At 35.9% G+C, this 20532-nt stretch overlaps 1 protein-coding gene across 4 annotated transcripts in view; it reads right to left on the bottom strand.

The window, feature by feature from the left end:
• Positions 1-20532, bottom strand: part of LOC145252441 (uncharacterized) — a 120980-nt gene that overhangs the window by 17759 nt on the left and 82689 nt on the right. For 2 of the 4 annotated variants that reach the window (XM_080111840.1, XM_080111842.1), the window contains exon 3: positions 4450-4544. The exons of the other annotated variants lie outside the window; for them this stretch is intronic. In XM_080111840.1, coding sequence (XP_079967966.1) covers positions 4450-4544 — 95 coding nt within the window. The remainder of the gene's footprint in view (positions 1-4449; positions 4545-20532) is intronic. 4 annotated transcript variants of the gene reach the window in all.

Genomic DNA, 20532 nt, shown 5'->3' with positions numbered 1-20532 from the left:
TTCTTGTGTTTTTTTAATTATATATTACCCTTTTCTTGAACTCTTTTGTTTTTCACCCCCCAAAAAGTGCATTGCTGCTTGGACGTGAGCGCTACAAATTGGTATCATGACTATAGGAGACTATGTGGGTGTTGAGTTGCAAGATGTCTGTTCACATTACATTTAAATTTCTACAAGTTAGTATAGTCAGGGAAGCAAGAAACGAGGAGGGGATTACAAAGTCTAGCAGTCCATGCAAAGAAATTATCAGAGTGGAAGGCTTTTCATCGTATAGAAACCTCAACAGTGAAGAGGTGGGATTTTGCTGCTTGTTCAGGTTAATCAGAAATATGAATGCTGAGGAAACACACGCGCTATGAGTTCATCTGAGCACATCTGGGCAGGAGCTGCTAAAAACAGCCTATCCTGCCTTGACAGAGTACAAAATAGACTTCATGGCTTAGTGGGGATGCCATTTTCTCTTCCCTGCAACCTATCTCCCACAAAAGAGACGTTGTGAGCCTGTCTTTGTTTTATCATTATTTCCATGGCAAGTGCTCGTCTGAGCTCCAATCTATGGTCCCCCCCTCGCCAATCTTTCACAAAAAACACCCATCTAGCTGAAACCACTGTCAGTAATTTCCCCTACACTTTATCTGTGCCTAAATCCAAACGTAGATTCCATGAATAAAGCTCTTTTCTTAGAAGTGCACGCTTGTGTAACTCTCTTCCGTTTGCCTGTTTCCCACCTGACTACATTGGATGTCTTCAAGTCCAACATAAACAAATACCTGATAAACCGCCCCCTTAAGTAAGACACTTTATCAAATCTTCATTACTAACTATTACTACAATATTATCCCATTGATTACTGTACACGCAATAACCCTTATCCTCGAGTGGCTTCCGAACCTTGATAAGTGGTGACTAGCATGTAAAAAAAAAAAAAAAAAAAGAGAGACTAGCATTGGATATAGCAGCCCAGATTTGGGAACAATACTCCATGCATGTGTGAATAATGGCTTTGTAAGAATGCTGTAAAGATGAGTTCCCTTCATCGTGTTATCAATTTCCTAGGATTGATAAAGGGAAACCACCTTCTTTGCAGCAGCTCTGGCAATGTCCTTAATGTATTTGTTCCAATTCATGTTGCCTGTAAATTTTGAACGATTAGCTCCCACATAACGTATTATTAGTTATATTAATCGATGGATGATAAAGTAATTGTTAAAAGAAAGAATTGTAATTCATTTCTTAAGAAACGTTGCAAGCCTATTTCTGCTTTATCGTTATTTCCATGAAAAGTACTCGTCTGAGCTTCAATATATGGTCCCCCTGGCCTGACTTTTAGGAAAAACACTCGTCTATCTGAAACCACTATCAATAATTTCCCCCACTATTTATCTGTGCCTAAACCTAAACATAGATTCCATGAACAAAGTTTCTTTCTTAAAACTGCATGCTTGTGGAACTAGGTTCCGTTTTCCTGCATTCCAACTGATTACAATATGGTTATCTTCAAGTCCAATGTGAACAAATTCTTGATGAGCCATCCCCTTAAGTAATCCAATTTACCAAATTTCCACTACTAACGATTACTACGATATGTTCTCCTTGACCACTGTACACTCATTAACCCTTATCCTCGAGTGGCCTCTAGGCCTTGATAAGTGATGACTCCTTTTTTTTTTAAAAAAGAAAAAAAAAACACCTTTTAAAATATTGACTAATAAAAGAAAAATACCTCGATTTGGAAATATAAATTAGACTCATTATTTAACAAGAAGCCTCTCCAAACACCGATATCCACAACAAATAACTCCCTACCTGAGAATCCTTCCATCAAACTCTTCGGTTTAACATTCATAGAAAATATGAACTGGAAAAAATACATTGAGGACATTGCGAAGACTGCTGCAAAGAAGGTGGGCTCTCTCTATCATGCTAGAAGACTATTCACACCTGAGAGTATCCTGTACCTCTACAAGGCCACCATTCTCCCATGCTTGGAGTATTGTTGCCACATCTTGGCTGGTGCATCTGTCACTAGCCTCTCCCTCTTGAATAGGGTCCAAAAAATAGTCTCCAATCTGATAGGTCCCACTTTGTCAACTAGGCTCCAACCCCTGTCCCATCACCACAGTGTTGCATTCCTGTGCCTATTTTACAAATATTTTAAGGAAATGTGCTCCGATGAACTCGTTATACTTGTGCCACTCAATGTACATACCCCACCTTGGCTAACCTTACAAATATTTTAATAAGATGTGGTCTGATGAATACATTGTACTTGTGCTCCTTCGGCGTACATATCCCCAACAAACCCGCTTAGCAGCAAAATCACACCCCTTCACTGTTGAGGTCCCTAAATGCCAGAAAGCTTTCTACTCTAATAGCTTCTTCTCTAGAACTCTTAGACTTTGGAATTCCTTTCCTGCTACCTGCTTCTCTATCTGTACTGATATGCAGAAGTTTAAATGTAATGTAAACCAACATCTTAATCGTTCTTAGGCATGGTTCCAATTAGTAGCACTTTACTTGATGAAAGTGTTTCTGTGGAACGAACTGGATTTGAATCTTGTGCACTCAGTCTCTGTCGTTAACCACTTCTCCTTCGTCACCCACAAGTTTTTGTCTTTAAATTGGGTCACCCAGAATTTTATTTCTATTTGAAAAAAAAAAAGTAAATATTTCCTAAAGTCGCGATTCATGCTGAGAGATAAAGAATCGTTCTTTTTACAAGGGAATCACCAGTGACGTGTAAAGAACTTTTTAAAGGCAGGTGCCCAAGAAAAAAAAAAAAAACGGTATCTCGATGGGGCACAGACTTATAGTACATTCCCCTGAAAAGAGCACTTTTAAAACAAGCGTTAAAGGAGCAGGTGCCTGGGCGCTACTAGAACCCCCAACCCTGCACGTCCCTGGGAATCACGACTTTTCAAGGCCTGAAGCCACTTGAGGATAAGGATTAATGGGTGTCAGGAGGTTGGTGAGATAACACCATAATGATGGATAGTGGTTGAAATTGAGTAGAATTTGATACATTAAAACGAACGCTCAACAAGAACTTATTTACATTAGACTTGAAAATAACCACATTGTAGTCAGCTGGAAAGCAACCCTGCAATATAAAGTTCCATAGGCGGGCAGTTCTAGGAAAGAAACTTTACTCATAAAATTTGCGTATCTAAAACTGTCATGTTCATAGTTTGACAGTAGAAAGGGATTCTTAAGTGGATACTGGCTAGCCGTCATTTCAAATGAATATCTGTGTGGTACCTCTGGCTAGATAAATAGGGATGACTGAGAAAAAGACAGGATCTTTAAGATTTCCAGTCAAAAGTGTATATATTCGAGAGAATGGGACACCTGCGTGAGAATCATTTTTAAACACTCGGGCATTGTAGGGTGAACATCCGGTTTCGTTGGAAGAGCTGACATCCATGAATGATTCATTGACAGAGATTATTATTTTAATCATGCAGAACATTAAAAGCACCGATCTCTTCGAAAAAAAAAACAGCCGATTTTCGGTACTTATGTAGAGAACTACGCGTGTTTTCTGTGGATATTGCACCGGCAGATTCTGGCAGCTTACGTAAAAAAAAAAAAAAAAAAAAAAAAATGAAAAAGAATTCAATATTTAAATATTTGTAGGTGTGCTCAGTTTCTAATGCAACGTTTTAATAAATTGATCATCCATTTTAGAACAACTTAATGTTTTGGAGGCCAAATTTCGCAAATTTAGCTTTTTTTTTTTTTTAAAAGTAGTTTAGCCTTTTTTTAATTTCGCATTTAAAAATAATCTTTAAAAAAGGCTAAATTCGCGAAATTTAGCCTAAAAACGTCGAGTGGTTCTTAAGTGGGTGATCAATTTACTAGAACGTTGCATTAGAAACTGAGCACCTCCACAAATATTTAAACATTGAATTCTTTTTTTTCATTTTTTTTTTTTTTTTAATCTGGTACATTAGCGTCCATTCAATAATAATCTGCTGAAAAATACGAAAAACAGATGAAAAAAAAATAAAAATAAAAAATAGAGAGTGAGAAACCATATTCTTTAGGTCCGCCTTATTGGTAAATATCTCCTAAGCAATTTTACCAAACAGTCAAGATGTGTTCTGAATCGATGACACATTATCACCATAAATTTCGAATAGTTACAATCTCGAGGAACCACTTCATCCAATTTATTGAATGTCGTCTGTTGCAGTGACTGAACGTTTCGTCATATCTTGGCGGTTTACATAAGTTGCCGGAATATGCCGAGGCAACATTCACGGAAAAACAGGTCATTCTCTGCATAAGCACGCAATTCTCTTTTAACACCAGAAAAGACTTTCTACGAGGCGTATGCTAATGATACTAGCTGAAAAGCGCGCACATGCTCAGTTGTTATAGTTTGTTATTTCTTATATGTAAACGTTTCTCTTGGTCGGTATCCTATTGTGAACAAGCCTTACCTACCTGGCACCACGGATTAAACCATAGACCCCACAGCCTCCAGTCCAGTCCTCTAAAGAATGAGCTACGATATGGCGATCTTTGGTGTATGACTGTACCTTCAAATAAAAAACGAAGTTATTGCAAAGATAATTCCTGTTTAGATTTTTAAAAAAAAAATATTATTTCATGACTAACTCCTCTGAAGGGCCAGGGTGGGGACAGATGTACTGACACAATCCTATTTATCACCTAAATTATTTAAAGTGAAACGAAATTTGGCGTAACTTTGAAACAACTTACTTTTTATAATTTAAATCATCGGCGCTTCTACAGAATTGGGACGAGATTTTCGGAAATCGTAAAACTGAATTCCACATGAAAACAATGGTATCTACGTATTCCTCATGTTTTTAAGTGTATTATATTCAAAAATTACGAAAATTGATAAGGTAGAAAATTTTTATCAAAGAAAATAAAAAATAGAATTTGATGAAAGCGATCATAAAACACAGGAGAGTTCAACAGGGAAGTTTAAACAAAGATGGCGGCAAATTTTCACCTGCTAACACGATTAAAATTGTTTTATTAATAATTCAGTAATATTCAGGTAATTTCGACTGCATAATTTCTTAGAATTGACAAAATAAATAAATAAATAAATAAACAGCTGAAACCATTGTTTTTTTAATCTGAAAACTCAATTTATCGACTACAAAATTTTGTCCCGGTAATGTAGAAGCACCAAATCATCTTTTAGTAAAGAGTGAACTGACATCATTTACACACGAAACAGCAAAATGAAATCTAAGCTAAAAAAATATAGTCTCCATCTTTACAAACAAATTGAGAAAGAGGTTAGCTAAGCAAGACTTGTAACTCAAATTCATAATTTTCTAGTTAAGGACAAGTAACCATTTTTAAAATGTTAAAATGTGAAAGCAATTTTTGTTTTGTTTTAAATTTTTTCGACCAAACAGAACAGTAAAATAATGTTTTTTTTTTTTTGTTTTTGTTTTTACATAGTGGTCTACACTTATCAAGGTTCGGAAGCCAATCGGGGATAAGGGTTATTGCGTGTACAGTAATCAATGGGATAGTATCGTAGTAATTGTTAGTATTGGAGATTTGATAAAGTGTCTTACTTAAGGGGGCGGTTCATCAGGAATTTGTTTATGTTGGACTTGAAGACATCCAAGTTGTAGTCAGGTGGGAAACAGGCAAACGGAAGAGAGTTCCACAGGCGTGCACTTCTAAGAAAGAAGCTTTGCTCATAGAATCTATGCTTTGATTTAAGCACAGATAAAGAGTGGGGAAAATTATTGACAGTGGTTTAATCTTTTTTTAAAAAAACGGAACAGTAAAATAATGCTTTATCTTTTTTAAAAAATAAAAGATCGGCTGTCCTTAATGCGAAAATTATAAATTTTAATTTTGTGCTCTTAACTTCTTTTATCGATATTTTTCTGCCCTATTATATTTTATTTCGGCGTTTTGCAAGTATGGTGAAGCTTGTTATAATTTCAATTTGTTTTTACTAGGGTATTTGGAAGGGAATGCCGAAACCCATTTCACTCTAAATAGTTTGGATGATTGAACTAGGAATTTGCCCAGAATACGTATTTCTTTCTTTCTTTGAAAATACCCCCCCCCACCTCTTACAATAATGCAACTAAAAAAGGAAATGATTGCCATGTAACTGAGTGGAAATTGCAATTTCTTGCTTGATCGATATTTGTGTAATGAGAATTTGAAAGCCACATGTGGCATTGTTGTTGTTGAGCATCATTCATTCATTTCGTATGAATCAGATGCTTATTGTTGGCATTTATTCTTTTTAAGGACTGTTATCCTCATCTTCACAGTTACTGCTGTTTCATCACGTTTCGTCCAACTCATCCTCTGCTCTTTTTCAGATGATTAACCAACGACAGGATAGGAATGATGAGTCCTGTAACTGATCCCCAGTAATTACTGCCTTCCATAGTTGTTGTCTTGCCACATTTTGGTCAACTAATCCTCTGACCTGCTTGGGTAGGAAACTGCTATCTTCAGACAATTGTAGAGATTCAACACCTTTAGTGGACAGAGGTGTTCAGTCTCTACGAAACCAGGTGAGCATTGCAAGATAGCAGTTTCAATAGAGGCGTTGAATCTCTACGATTCCAGGTGAGCATTGTTTGAAGATAGCGGTTTCAATCCTATCCAAGAAGGCCAGAGGATTATTTGACCAAAATGTGGTGAGACAACAACTATGGAAGGCAGTAATTACTGGGGATCATCATCATCATCATCATCATCATGCAGTCCGTCAGTCTTGATCACTAGTCGGGGCCTCAGTGCTTTATCCCTCGGTGTTGGCGTAGTGCTCTTTCTGTGTGAAACGTTACTTACTGGGAATATATTTACAAGAATACGCATTCCTAGCACTTGTGTCGCCTCGACGCACATACTCCCAACTACACGACGAGCAGCAAAATTCCACCACTTCAATAGTCTAGTTCCTAGATGCAAAAATGCCCTCCACTCTAATACTTTCTTCCCTCAAACTGATAAACCTTGGAATTTCCTCCCTGTTTCCTGCACCCATGATCGTACCAACTTGCAGAAGTTTAAATGTACTGTGAACAGACATCTTGCTGCTCAACTTCCCATAGACATGATTTCAAATAGTAACCTTTTACAGGTAGTAATACGCCATGTTTACGGTGAAAAAAAGTTTTTAAAAATCGTTTCTCCAATATCTTTTTAGTCAGAATTTTATTTGAGAAAGACAATGGCTACTTATGTGAGAGTTGCTAACATCCTACGTGGAATGGCTTCTGTGAAACGAACTGGATTCGAACTTGGTACACCCAGGTTGGAAGTGCGTGTTGCTAACCACTTAGCCAACATCACCTCCCCATTGTGGATTGCTGACTCCTTTAAGACTTGTGTGGATTGACCAAAATATAAACCTAATCGCTGCTCTCTTATGGGTCATGTGAAAAAATGTTTAGCAGTTACATTTTTGATAGATTTTTTTTTACTTGAACTGACGTTTCTACGTGGAGTGGTTGATTTTTTATCCAGTGAAAACACTTTGCGTTGGATGTGTTTGATATTGGGGCTCAGGGTACCCTCGTCAGAAAAAAATGAGAATTCAGGTAAAAAGAAAATCCACGGGCAATGCTAGACAGTTACAGCGAGTGAATAACAAAAATGACCTGATTGTTGACCGCTAATGAAAAAGCGTCCCGATATTTGAACTCTGACGCAGAAACAAACGTCAATACAAACTAGAAACAATAAACGATGAAAACAGAACTTATGAATCAGGAAATCGCGATTTAGAAGGAATTCAAACTTATGCGAACTTAATAAAAAGAAATGAGTTTGAACGAAAAAGTCAGAGAGGCACATTAACCGAATTCTGTCTGTTGCACCTCCACCTCATCCTTTATCTCCCACTTCACCACACTACACGTCCACCTGTCAAATAAAAAGGATTGTTTTTATAATCAAAAAATTTGTCATTTATTTGATAAATACAACAAGTACATAACACACGCAATTTGGGTGTCGTCAAGTGTATATGAAAGGAGAAATAAAGGTGTATTGAATAAATACACACCCGAATAGATACAGAGGTACTTTGACTGAAATATTTATATAGGTTTTATTCACTTGAATTTAAAAAAAAAACGTCCAAATTTAAAAATTTGCTTTTTTACAATAGAATTTTAAACACCCTTTTCTATACACAGCCATGGTCGAAATTATGGAGCACCTATAAAAAAAAACTTAGATAATAGTTTAAACCTACGTATTTAAAGGTTAAGAATTGTACAGTTAATGGTTGAAAGCAAATTTAAAATATCTAACAGTAGATTGTATCATTTATTTACTTTAACCCCCTCCCCCACCGGTCTTAAAGTTTTAGCTGAGTTTCATACTAAATTCATTCCAACATTGAATTCGATTCATTGTCATACTAAAAATTGTTTCGAATTTTTCAGGTAATATTTGATTTCGTTACAGTGCTATAATAGTATATTTAATTGGAAATGCCTCGAAAGAAGCAGCTTTTAGAGATTAAAAAGACACAAATTGTTGCTTTATCTGGTGAAGGTTATTCTCAGATAGAAATTGACAGGAAGATGGAATGTTCAACGAAGGGAATGTAAACAACAATTAAAAGATACAGAAAGGGACAAGGCGTAAAAATCATATAATCCTCAGAGAAGACAGATCTTTGAAAAGAGCATCTTTTGCAAATAGAAAGAAAAGTTCTTCAGAGCTTACTGCTGAACTTAGGGAGGATACAAACAAAATTATATCAGCTCGAACAGTGAGAAGAAAGTTATTAAAAGTGGGATTAAAAGGATGCCAACAAGAAAAAAACAACTGAAATTTGAACAAAAAAGTTTGAAAATTGAACACCTGATGATTGGGCCAAAATTGTTTGGTCTGACGAAAGTAACTTTGAGGTAAGTTAACAAACTTTGAAAGGAACAATTGAAAATTTTATGCAAATACACATCCACGATATCTAGTCAAAAATTGTAGCAAATTCTCATCTTTTTCATCAAATTATTGGCACTCCTGGACCGGTTTATGTTCGCTGTAGGGAAGCAGAAGCATTTCATCCTGATTGTGTGGTTCCAACTGTTAAATTTGTTGGAGGAAGCATAATGGTTTGGGGTTGCATGGCTTCTTCAGACGCTGGATTGTTGTAGATATGTGAGGGCAGAATGAACTCCACAATTTATTCTAACATGATGGACTAGTTTTACCAAACCTCTTTGACTAACATATTTAATAATTACATTCCAGTGATGTAATCTTCCAACAAAACAATTCCCCAATGCCATACCTCAAAAGTTTAGTGAGATTTATCGTCTCTTACTTGATTTTAATTTATTCTATTTTCTTACGTTACTTGTTTTGTCCTTATTAAATCAAAACCGGGTTAATCTATAGTTTAGATGATAAAAAAATGCAATTATAGAGCATAGAAGAAATTTTAGCGCAATGGATCGCGAGAAAAGACAGGTTGCTACAGCTAAGCTATATAATAAAATAACGCCGGTTTATTTTCCACAGTTGCTTGGGTGCCATTTTGGCACCTTTACATTACACGAACTACGCCATTTTTGGGGGTACGTTTCACTAAACTCTCGCTAGTTGGCGCTTCTCTTCATTGAAATTGTTTATTAATTTAAAAATTAATACTATAATATATTGATGACTTTTCGACGTGTTATTTGACCAAAAAGAAATTAGAGTTATCTCCCCCTAATAATGGCGCCGTCCGTGTAATGAAGAAGTGCCGTTATTTTAACAAGGTTTCGGTTGATGCAAACACCGACAAAAATGAATAGAAAAAAAAAGACTCCCAGGCAACGCAGAGTTGATAGAGCGAGGAAATAATTTTTGATCTTGCTCGTTACTAAGATACAAACAAAAGACGCGTACAAAAAAAAAAAGTAAAATTAACTGTAATAAACCGAGCAAAACTTGGCAATTTGACGTCGGAACTGACTTGAGAAAAACGTTCGCCTGTGATGCAAACAGCTGTCACTTTCACCCCCCCCCATTCGTTCTCTATCTTGCACTCGTCAATCTTGTCTATACTGATAAGTAATATTTTACCTTAATCGTTGCCAAAGGCCAAACACACAAAAACAGAGGTTCAAAAGCAAAAGCTAGATTCTGTAAATCTAGAAAGACGAACATTTTGGGAAACGCAAATTCTTTTTCTTTTTACTTTTTTTTTTTTATTTTTACCCCAAACAAGGCACATCATCATCATCATCATCATCATCATCATCGTCATCGTCATCATCGTCATCGTCATCATCGTCATCGTCATCATCATCATCATCATCATCATCATCAGTAGTCAACATTAAGCACCTTTTCTCCATAAGTCCTGATCCAAAGTTATATACAGGTTGGAACTATAAAATTGGCGCCCTAGCATAGACGACATGATTCCATTTCCGTTTGATGAAAACCGGTTTTCTTTTTTTGTTGTTGTTGCAGACTATCTACTAATTGGCCAGTTGTGTACAAATCCCAAGAGCGATAGAAGCCTTCTATCATGCCTGAAAGTGACACAATGTTCAACGAGCGAGATCGGAGATGTGCCGCTGTACAACTCATGCTCTCTACTGATCCAAGTTATGACAACAGGACCATTGCCAGCACCCTTAAAATGCACCTCTGGATTGATTGTCACGAATAGCAGGGATGTGCCCAGTGTGATGAAAACAAAGTTTCCGGTCACGTACGCAGGCACACACACATACACACACGCACATACATAGAAATATATGTAGGAGCATGTGTGCCTGCGTACGTGTACGTGTGCATGTGTACATGTACATGAATATATATGTATGCGTATGTGATTGTGTGTGAGTGTATGCTATACATGGGGAAAGAAAGTCTTTAAAAAGAACCCTAAAGAAGCCATAAAAACCTTCACCATATGGACTAAAAAACACTCTTTGAAACTAACTTTGACCGGTCACAGTGAACAACTTACAGTTGGAGACAGAATGTCTAAATACTGAACACACGCATCGCACCACTATGAAAAACATATTTAATATCAGCGGAGGCATATCTACAAACTCCCATTTTAAAGAAAAACTTTTTACGAAAATATCTGAAGAGAGCACACCCTAAGCTCGAAACGCGTTATAAAAATATTTTAAAATAAAAATATGATGGAAACCTTTAAAAAAACCCACAATTGTTGATGGCTACACTCTTTTATATATATATATATATATATATATATATATATATATATATATATATATATATATATATATATATATATATATATATAATTGTAGAGCTGGATTAGGATTAAATCCGATGATATGAATTAAAATGGAGGTAGAAGGACCTGGATACTCAACGTTTCGCCCGATTTATGCGGGCTTTTTCAAGAGGGATGGTCATTGACGAGAGGATCGGATGATTTGGGGCTATATATAATGATGGGGGAGAGCAGCGTGGTTTCCTTATGTAAATTAGATGTCTATATACATATATACATTTTATGATTAGAGAAAATAATAAATTAGAGTAAACTAGCGTAGTGGATTACGTCTAAAAATGAAAAGTAAATAAATTGATAAACTGCAATTTTAGCCCAATTAATTTTCTCGTCCCAGTTTATTAATTTATTTATTTTCATTTTTAGGCGTGCTGAGTTCCGTTCGAAATTCCGTGCAGATTTCCAAATCTAACAGAAAATAAGACAAGATACAGCCGAAGAAGGTCAGAGATTACATCGACCGAAACGTAGATTCCATGAACAAAGCTTCTTTCTTAGAACTGCCCGCCTGTGAAACTGTTCCGTCTGCCTGCTTCCCACCTGACTACAACCTGGATGTCTTTAAGTCCAACGTAAATAAATTCCTAATGAACCGCCCCCTTAAGTATACACTTCATTAAATCTCCACACTAACGTACTGTACTTGCAATAACCCTTATCCCTGAGTGGCTTCCGGGCCTTGATAAGTTGTGAACACCGTGTAAAAAAATAATAAAAATAAAAACGTTGTAAAAATAACACTTTTTATTTTAACATCTCATTTTAATTTAATTTTAATTCGCATTTTTATAATTTATAAAAAAAAAAAAAAAAAAAAAAAAATGGAAACCCCGCAAGCTACGGACATGCAGTGAATCTGATATTTGGAAGATGTTCTCAAACGATGTCAATTCTTTTTGTTGTTTGTTTCTAAGGAAAGTGGGGGGGGGGGTGCTGACTGCTGCTTGGCATGAATAAAACAAACAAATGTAGAACTTTTTTTTCTTGACCTTTGACCTTTATTCCGCCATTGCATCGTTAAGATCGCATTCTTATTGTGCAAAACAGCAAAACAGCAAAACAGCAAAACAGCTCTGAATATGTGAAAAATGAAATATGATTTTTTGTTCTTGTTTCTGTAACTTGAATTCTCTGCGAAGAATCCATTGCGTAATCTTATCAGCATTGACACAGAATTGAGTGATGCTATTTTTAGGAGGAGAAGTTAATGGCGTGGGAAGAGAAACAAACCGAAAAAAAAAAAAAAAAAAAAAAAGATACAAGACCCCAAAAGCAGAACAAACGTGAGAATAGATTCAATGTAAGGAATAAGTTCCATAAATTCACGGGAAGGGTGCTCTATCAGTGACATAGAAATTATGTTAGATGTTTATCGTTTCCTATCAACTGAACCTGGCGTTGCCCAGGCGTGAAACATAATGGACTTGCCATTTCACAGGTGTAAAATATAATTGACTCGGCGTTGCCTGGGTGTAAAATATAATGGATTTGGCGTTGCCTGGGTGTAAAATATAATAGACTTGCCATTCATCAGGTGCACAATGTAAGAGATTCGGCGTTGCCCAGGTGTTAAATATAATGGAATTGGTGTTGTCTGGGTATAAACCATAATGGACTTGCAGTTCCCTGGGTGTAAAATATAATGGACTCACCATTGCCCAGGTGTAAAATATGATGGACTTAACATTGCCCAGGTGTAAAGTATAATAGACTTGAGATTGTCCAGGTGTAAAATATGATGGACTTGACATTGCCCAGGTGTAAAATATGATGGACTTGACATTGCCCAGGTGTAAAATATGATGGACTTGACATTGTCCAGGTGTAAAATATGATGGACTTGACATTGTCCAGGTGTAAAATATGATGGACTTGACATTGTCCAGGTGTAAAATATGATGGACTTGACATTGTCCAGGTGTAAAATATGATGGACTTGACATTGTCCAGGTGTAAAATATGATGGACGACATTGTCCAGATGTAAAATATGATGGACCTGACATTGCCCAGGTGTAAAGTATGATGGACTTGCCGTATAATATGTTTGAATATTGACTATTTTATCAAAAATCAAATACTTGTTGCAATTTAATTCAGAAGATCATTTATAAAGATTCTGAAGAGAATCAGGTCCACAATGGATCCTTAAGGCATGCAGGTGTTGATGATATGTTTTAGACTTTTGCCCATCAAAAATTTATTTTTATAGAACTATTACTTTTTATTATTGCTTCTGACAAAGAGGGAAGAATTACTGTTTTCTAGGTCAGAATGTATTCCATCTAACACATATCGTTGACAAGTTTTTGATTTTGTAGTACTATCTTTTAGCTTCTTACATCAAGTGGCTCCATACCTTGTCTGGGGTGATTTTCATAAAAAATAAAATATCAACATCTATCGCGCAAGAAATGAAGCTCCCATCAATAGATTCGCTTAACATGTGAGATATCACAGTCAGCACGTCAGATGTAGATCTTGAAGGACGAAATCCATATTGCTTGTCACTAAGAAGATTGTTTGCACTGAGGTGATTAACAACTTCTTGATTTATTAAAAATTCAAATAATTTATGACGCACTTGATACTGATTAGTGTGTACAGGGATACAGAGGACGGATTTCCAGTAATTTTAAATACCTGACAGACTGATGGAAGGCATTTCTCGTATAAACAACGATGGAACAGCTTTGTAAGGATAGGAGTTAGTTCTGATTATAGATAGTTATTCGAATGTTGCTTAAAGTCTTTTATTTTTTTAAAACCATTTTTTTTTTCACTGTTTTTTTTTTCAACTCAAACAAGTCACAATGCTACTTGGACATAAGAGGCTACTATTTGTGATCAAGACTACAGGGATACTATTTAGCGAGCTGAGTAACGAGATATTTTAGTAGCATTAAATGTTAGCATTTATGTCCCCATACTATTACAAATTTAGCTATCTGGACTTCTAAGTGAGGAGTTGTGTAGTGAGGTACTTGTTCACATTACATTTAAATTTCTGCATGTTGGCCCAGTTGGGGGAGCAAGGAGTGAATTTCAAAAGTGAGCAGTACAAGGAAAAATGCTATGAGAATAGAAAGCTAATTACAACAGGTTGGGAGTTTATTAAAACCAAGAATGATGTTTGAACGTCTTTTAGGTCATGAGAGGGAATTCTGGTGGTAAGTGGGCTTGATCGCAAAAGGTAGAATTTGCTGCAAAGTATTTTGTGAAAATATTGGCTTTATCAGATGCTGAGGCCGTTTTACATCTGCTCAGGATCTTGTTTGTAATTCTCCCAAACTCATGGAAGCCTCTGATTGACCATTTTATGGGTTTTAGCAGATTAGACATAATATGATTCTTTGGTGTTTTTCTTTTTTGTTTTCTTTTTTTTTTTTTTGCATTCGTTTCACAATATCGATTCACTGCACGCCTGTGGAAATCTGTTCCGTTTGCCTGCTTCCCAGCTGCCTACAACTTGGTTGTCTTCAAGTCCAACATAAACAAATTCTTGATGAACCGCCCCCCTTAAGTAATCCAATCTACCAAATTTCCATTAATAACGACTACTACAATATTATACCATTGATTACTGTACACTAAATAACCCTTATCCTCGAGTGGCCTCAGGGCCTTGATAAGTTATGATTCTTATGTAAAAAAACAAAAAAAAACAAACAATATCGATTTGGTTGAAAGTAATTGAAATGATGTTTTTTTTTATGAGCAATAGCAGACGAACATTCAGTATTGTATCGTTGTATTGGTCCCCGTTGAAATGTTTTGATGCTGCTTCGTTATTACAGTGAAATTCGAAATATTGAATTTCAGGTAAAACCAATGGTATCTACTTAATTGGCATGTCGCAGTAATGAACATATCCAAAAATTACAAAAACCTACGAGGTAAAAAAAAATGAATTATGTATAAAAACAGTTTTATAGATATTTGTTCGACTGTCGCTTAAAGTTTGTTTTTAGGTCATGGGAGGGAATTCTGAGAGTAGATGAACCTAATCGCAAAGAATGGGAAAATTTTGGCTTCATCAGATGCTGAAGAGAACATCTCTGATCCATTAATGACGGTTGACATTAAGGCGTTACATTTGTTCAGAATCCTGTTTGCTATTCTCCCAAAACTCATGGTAGCCAAGGCTCTCATCAGCCACTTTAGATTTAACTTGAGTCTCCTCGATGTGCACACTCCTGACTAATCCGACAAGCAGCAAAATCCCACCCTTTCACTGTTGAGGTTCCTGTATGCTGAAAAACTAACTCTAAGACTGCTGAACTTTGTAATTCTCTCTCTATTTCCTACTTCCGTGATTGTACGGACATGCAGAGATTGAAAATATGATGTCAACAGACATCTCGCTGCCTCCCACACTCTCCTGTTAGACACAATCTCAAATAGTAGCCCTTACGAACACGTAGCAATACACCTTGTTTGTGGTGAAAAAAGAGTCAGAGATAAAGAACAAAAACAGACATAATTGTGAACATTTTCTTATTATTACATAGGTGATGGACAACGCTATAAAAAATATCGGATCTGAACAAAACCAGATGTAAATCAGATTACTGGTGATGACGGCAACCCTACATTCTGATCAAAGAATCGAGCTCATAAAACAATGAGAAAATATATTTTAATTGGATTGGAATTGCTAAAAGTGCTGAACAATAAAACAATAAAAATTTCAAATCGAAGGTGAAAATAAGCAAACAATTAGATTCTGATCAAGGAATGTGGGTCATATCAAGATAAGTCATAAACAAAGGAAGTCAGAAATAGAAGAGAGAGAGAGAACGAAACAGAAGTCAGATGACACACTTCTTCCGTCGCCACAACAACCACTCATCATCCTCGTACTGACCCAAACTCTTTCTTTTGTCATACTACCACTGTAATGTAAATAAAACTTTGTTGATTTTACAAGTTGTTGTTTGATTATAAAAACCACGGTTATCAGCATGTATATACAAGGGCATGCATTTTTGTAAAAATGCGAACCAATATTACACTAACAATGATCAACTCTATCAGTGTTAATTAGAGATTAGCTGAACAACGAAGGATTTTATTTTTAATTCAAGTGTTCAATATATGTAAATCTGTGAAATAAATTGAAATGAATGATCAGGAGACAGCTACTAGCATGTTTCTCTTTTCTTTGTAGAGAAATGACAACAGTATAGTTAACAAACAATAAATGAAATCCAGAGTTAGCGTTTATCAATAAAAAAAAAAATTACTTAATTTCCGAAGATGTATGACAATATTAAAAATCGTGTTTAATTCTTGATAACATTCAATGATATAAATGACCATTTGACTTTCACAATTATCCAACCGCTTTTTTTACTTGGGAATCACCACTTATCAAGGCCTGAAGGCTCCTCGAGGATAAGGGTTAATGAATGTAACGTGGTAGTGTAGTAATCGTTAATGTTGTAAATTGGGTAGAATTTGATTATTTATGGGGACAGCTCAACAAGAATTAGTTTACATTGGATTTGAAGGCTACCATGTTGTATTCAACTGGGAAGCAGGCCAGTGGAACAGTGTTCCACATGCGGATAGTTTGAGAAAGAAACTTTGTTCATGGAATCTGCATTAGATTTAGGCATAGATAGAGAGTGGGGGAAATCGTATATAGTGGTTGCAGGTAGTCGAATGTTTATGTGAACGTTTGCCAAGGGAGGAGCATAGATTTGATTTCAGTCGAGTACTTGCCATGAAAACGTCCAAGTGGTAATGTGCCTTGTCTAGGGTGAAAAAGAGTTCAAAAGAAACAAGAAAAACTTATACGATTCTTTAGCCTTTTTTATAAACCTTTTGCAGTAATTTCAGTGAAGGCTTTAGTTTCAGAGAATCTATTTCAATGAAAGCAACTGAAATAATAGTTTCTGTCTGCAATAGCGACAGTGCATTCAAGAGTATATCATGGCTGACTGTTCGGTCTTTGTTAGAATGTTTTGGAGAGCATAAAATTCTCAAGCGATATTTCAGATCCGATGCAAAACACATTCTTTTTGAAAATGGATTTAAGATGTATTTCAGATATTGTCCCAATTGGCTCTTGATTATCAATAAACTGTGCAATGGCTCATGACATCTGTTGATTTGCTTAATTTCATTTCGATCTTAACTGAGACAACTGAGTGGTCGGAGGATCCCAGTAGATGAGCACTGTTCGGAGTAAGATCAAAAGACAAAATATCAGCATCAGATAGGCATGTTACATTCCTTACAAGCTGAGTAAGTTCATACACAAGGAGGAAATTGTGACAAAGTTTTGCCAAAACTTTCCTGCATCATTAGCTTTGTTTTAGTGGACTAATCACTCAACATTGTGAAAATTGAAGTCACCACAGCAAACAAATGTTAGCAAAAAGATGAACAGAGTTTAATAGCATCATGAATGTAGACATGAACAGATGTGATAAATAAATAAATGTGGTTGGTTGATATGAATTTCTTTTTGATCTAATTGCGACAACTAAGTGATCAGAGGATCCAGAGGACAATAATTGTGCACAATTCAGGACAAGTTTCCAAAAAAGATCCAGAAGGTTTACGAAATGGCCATCAACATCAGGTATGCATGATAAATTTATGACAAACCAGCCGGATGGGGATCCCCTTTTCTCTTCTCTGCAACCTCTTTTCAACAGAAGAGCCGTTGCAAGCCTGCCTCTGCTTTATCGCTATTTTCATGGCAAGTGCTCGTCAGGGCTCCATTCTCTGGTCTCCCCTGGCCTGACTTTCATATATTAGGTTGACAAGAAAGTTCTGGCAGAATTTTTAATTTTGATTTCAAATGATGTATTTTCAAATAAGTTTTCGTTATAATAACTTTACTTTATATATTATTTTAAAGAGCGGTTTTTGCTCTATCTCATTGTTTAAATTACAATCGTTTTAAAACAAATATATATTCTTTTAAGAACGTTGAATACAAGATGTAAAAAAGCAAATTCGTACAATTTTCTTATTTTAATTCAAGCTAGGTCGAAAAGCTGTTGAAACAGCTCGCAATATCAACGAGGTGTTTGACCTAGAAACCACTACTGAACACACAGGACAATGGTGGTTCAAGAAATTTTGTAGCGGCGACAAGAGTCTTAAAGATGGTGATCATAGTGGTTGACCATCAGATGTTGATAATGACCCATTAAGAGCCTTAGCCGAAGACAATCCATGCACCACTGTTCAAGAACTTGCTTCTGAATTAGACGTAACATATACAACGATTCCTACCTACTGGAGAGAGATTGGAAAGACAAAAAAAAAAATTGATAAATGGGTGCTTCACGAATTGAAGGACAACCAGAAGAAACGCCGTTATGAAGTGTCCCACATGTTGCTAAACCGACCTTGCAGAAGTTGAACGAATTGGGCAATGAAACTCTGTCTCATCCGCCATACTTTCCTGACCTCTCACCGACAGACTACCAATTTTTCAAGCATCTCGACAGCTTTCTGCGTGAGAAATGCTTCAAAAACCTAAGCAATATCAAAAACACCTTCAGTGACTTCATCGCCATCAGAACGCAAGATTTTTATATTACTGGCATAAATACAATTGTTTTGCGTTGGTAAAAATGTGTTGATTCTGATGGTGCTTATTTCGATCAATACAATTTTTTTTTTAGACGAGATACATTCATCTAAATTTAAAAGTTAAAAACTGCAAGAACTTTCTTGTCAACCTCATAGATAGATAGATAGATAGATAGCTAGATAGATAGATAGATAGATAGATAGATAGATAGATAGATAGATAGACGGACTCTATATCAAAAATAAAAAAGGACTTTTTCCTTGGAAATCTTTGAAAGGCACTCAACATAACTCTTCTGCTGAAAAAGACAATATTCTGGAAGGATGAAATTGTGAAGTTGAAACCGAGATGGCAACAAATATTTGGACTGAATGAATGCGCAAAATGAACTACACAGAATTGAGAACAGAAAAATTAATTGAATATTTTCGAATGCGCTAGACAACAACAGTCGCTCCTCCGTTGACAAAAAGAGATTGGTTGAATCAATTTAATCTTGTGGGAGAACAGGCAGATGTATCGATTCTCACCATATTATTCTTATCAACAATAATCACTTTTGGCAATTGCGATCAGTTCAAATCTACGAAGAAAAACTTCCTTTTTGCATGAATTAGCATTGGATTTCGTGAACAATTGTTGCTAAGTTTATCTTTTCATGTTAAAAAGGTCAAACGGATGAATAGGAATATCGGAATCAAAAACGCCAGAAAATTCTTAAAGTTCCCTGCGATTCACATAGAAATTGGCATCTAAAAAACAAACTAAAAATAAGCACCAAACTTCAGTTCGCAAGAACAGATCCATTCTTAAGAACTGTCCAATCTTCGTATATTAAAAAAATAAAAATTCTATTGCAAACTTAAGCCTGATGAACCAGCAGACGGATAGAGAAATCTCTAAAAATTGTACATTGCAGAAGAAAAACGAACAATACACTTCACTCATCAGCACTTTTTAAAAATTTTATTTACCAAAAACAAATCATATTCCCACTTGGACGTAATGGACTACTATTTGAGACCAAATCTACCATGTAGGGAGTTGAACAGCGAGATATTTGTTTACATTACATTTAAACTTCGGCGTGCCAGTACAGTCAGGGAAGCAGGAAACTGAGAGAGAATTCCGAAGTCTAACAGTTTGAGAGAAGAAGCTATTAAAATAGAAGACCATCCGGCATCTACAGTGTAGGGGTGGGATTTTGCTGCATGTCGGATTAGTCGGGGGGGGGGTATTTACATTTAGGGGACACATCAGAGCACATCTCATTCTCATTAAAATACTTGTAAAATAGGCAAAGGGATGCAACATTGTAGAGATGGGACAGGGGTTGGAGTTTGCAATACGATCTCCAACAATTTCTCGTTGGCATCTCCCGGCAATTTCCATCAGCGGCTAGAAGATACTGAAGCAAAGACTTCCAGATGATATATTCAAATGCATTCTCATCCCCGATCCTCATGTTAAGAGCGACTTTCTATTTAGAAAACCATTCTTAACATGTAGAAAGGAGGATTTCATACATAATGTGTTCAAAATGATTTTTCGTTTTAAAAAAAATTCTTGATTTTAACGAATATCACGCATTAATTGAAACTTATTATCTTCTGACAGCTGATTGGATAATTTCTTTGCCATTTTCTGATTACTTTTGTAATCTATCAGAAGATACTGACAGAAATTTACCAGAGATTGTGTCGTAAACTGGATGA

This window comes from Euprymna scolopes, chromosome 29, assembly GCF_053919585.1.
Source record: "Euprymna scolopes isolate OS-2025 chromosome 29, ASM5391958v1, whole genome shotgun sequence".
Lineage (NCBI taxonomy): Eukaryota > Metazoa > Mollusca > Cephalopoda > Sepiida > Sepiolidae > Euprymna > Euprymna scolopes.
Note: the sequence above shows the minus strand (reverse complement) of the source record. Positions and strands in the feature narration are given on the sequence as shown.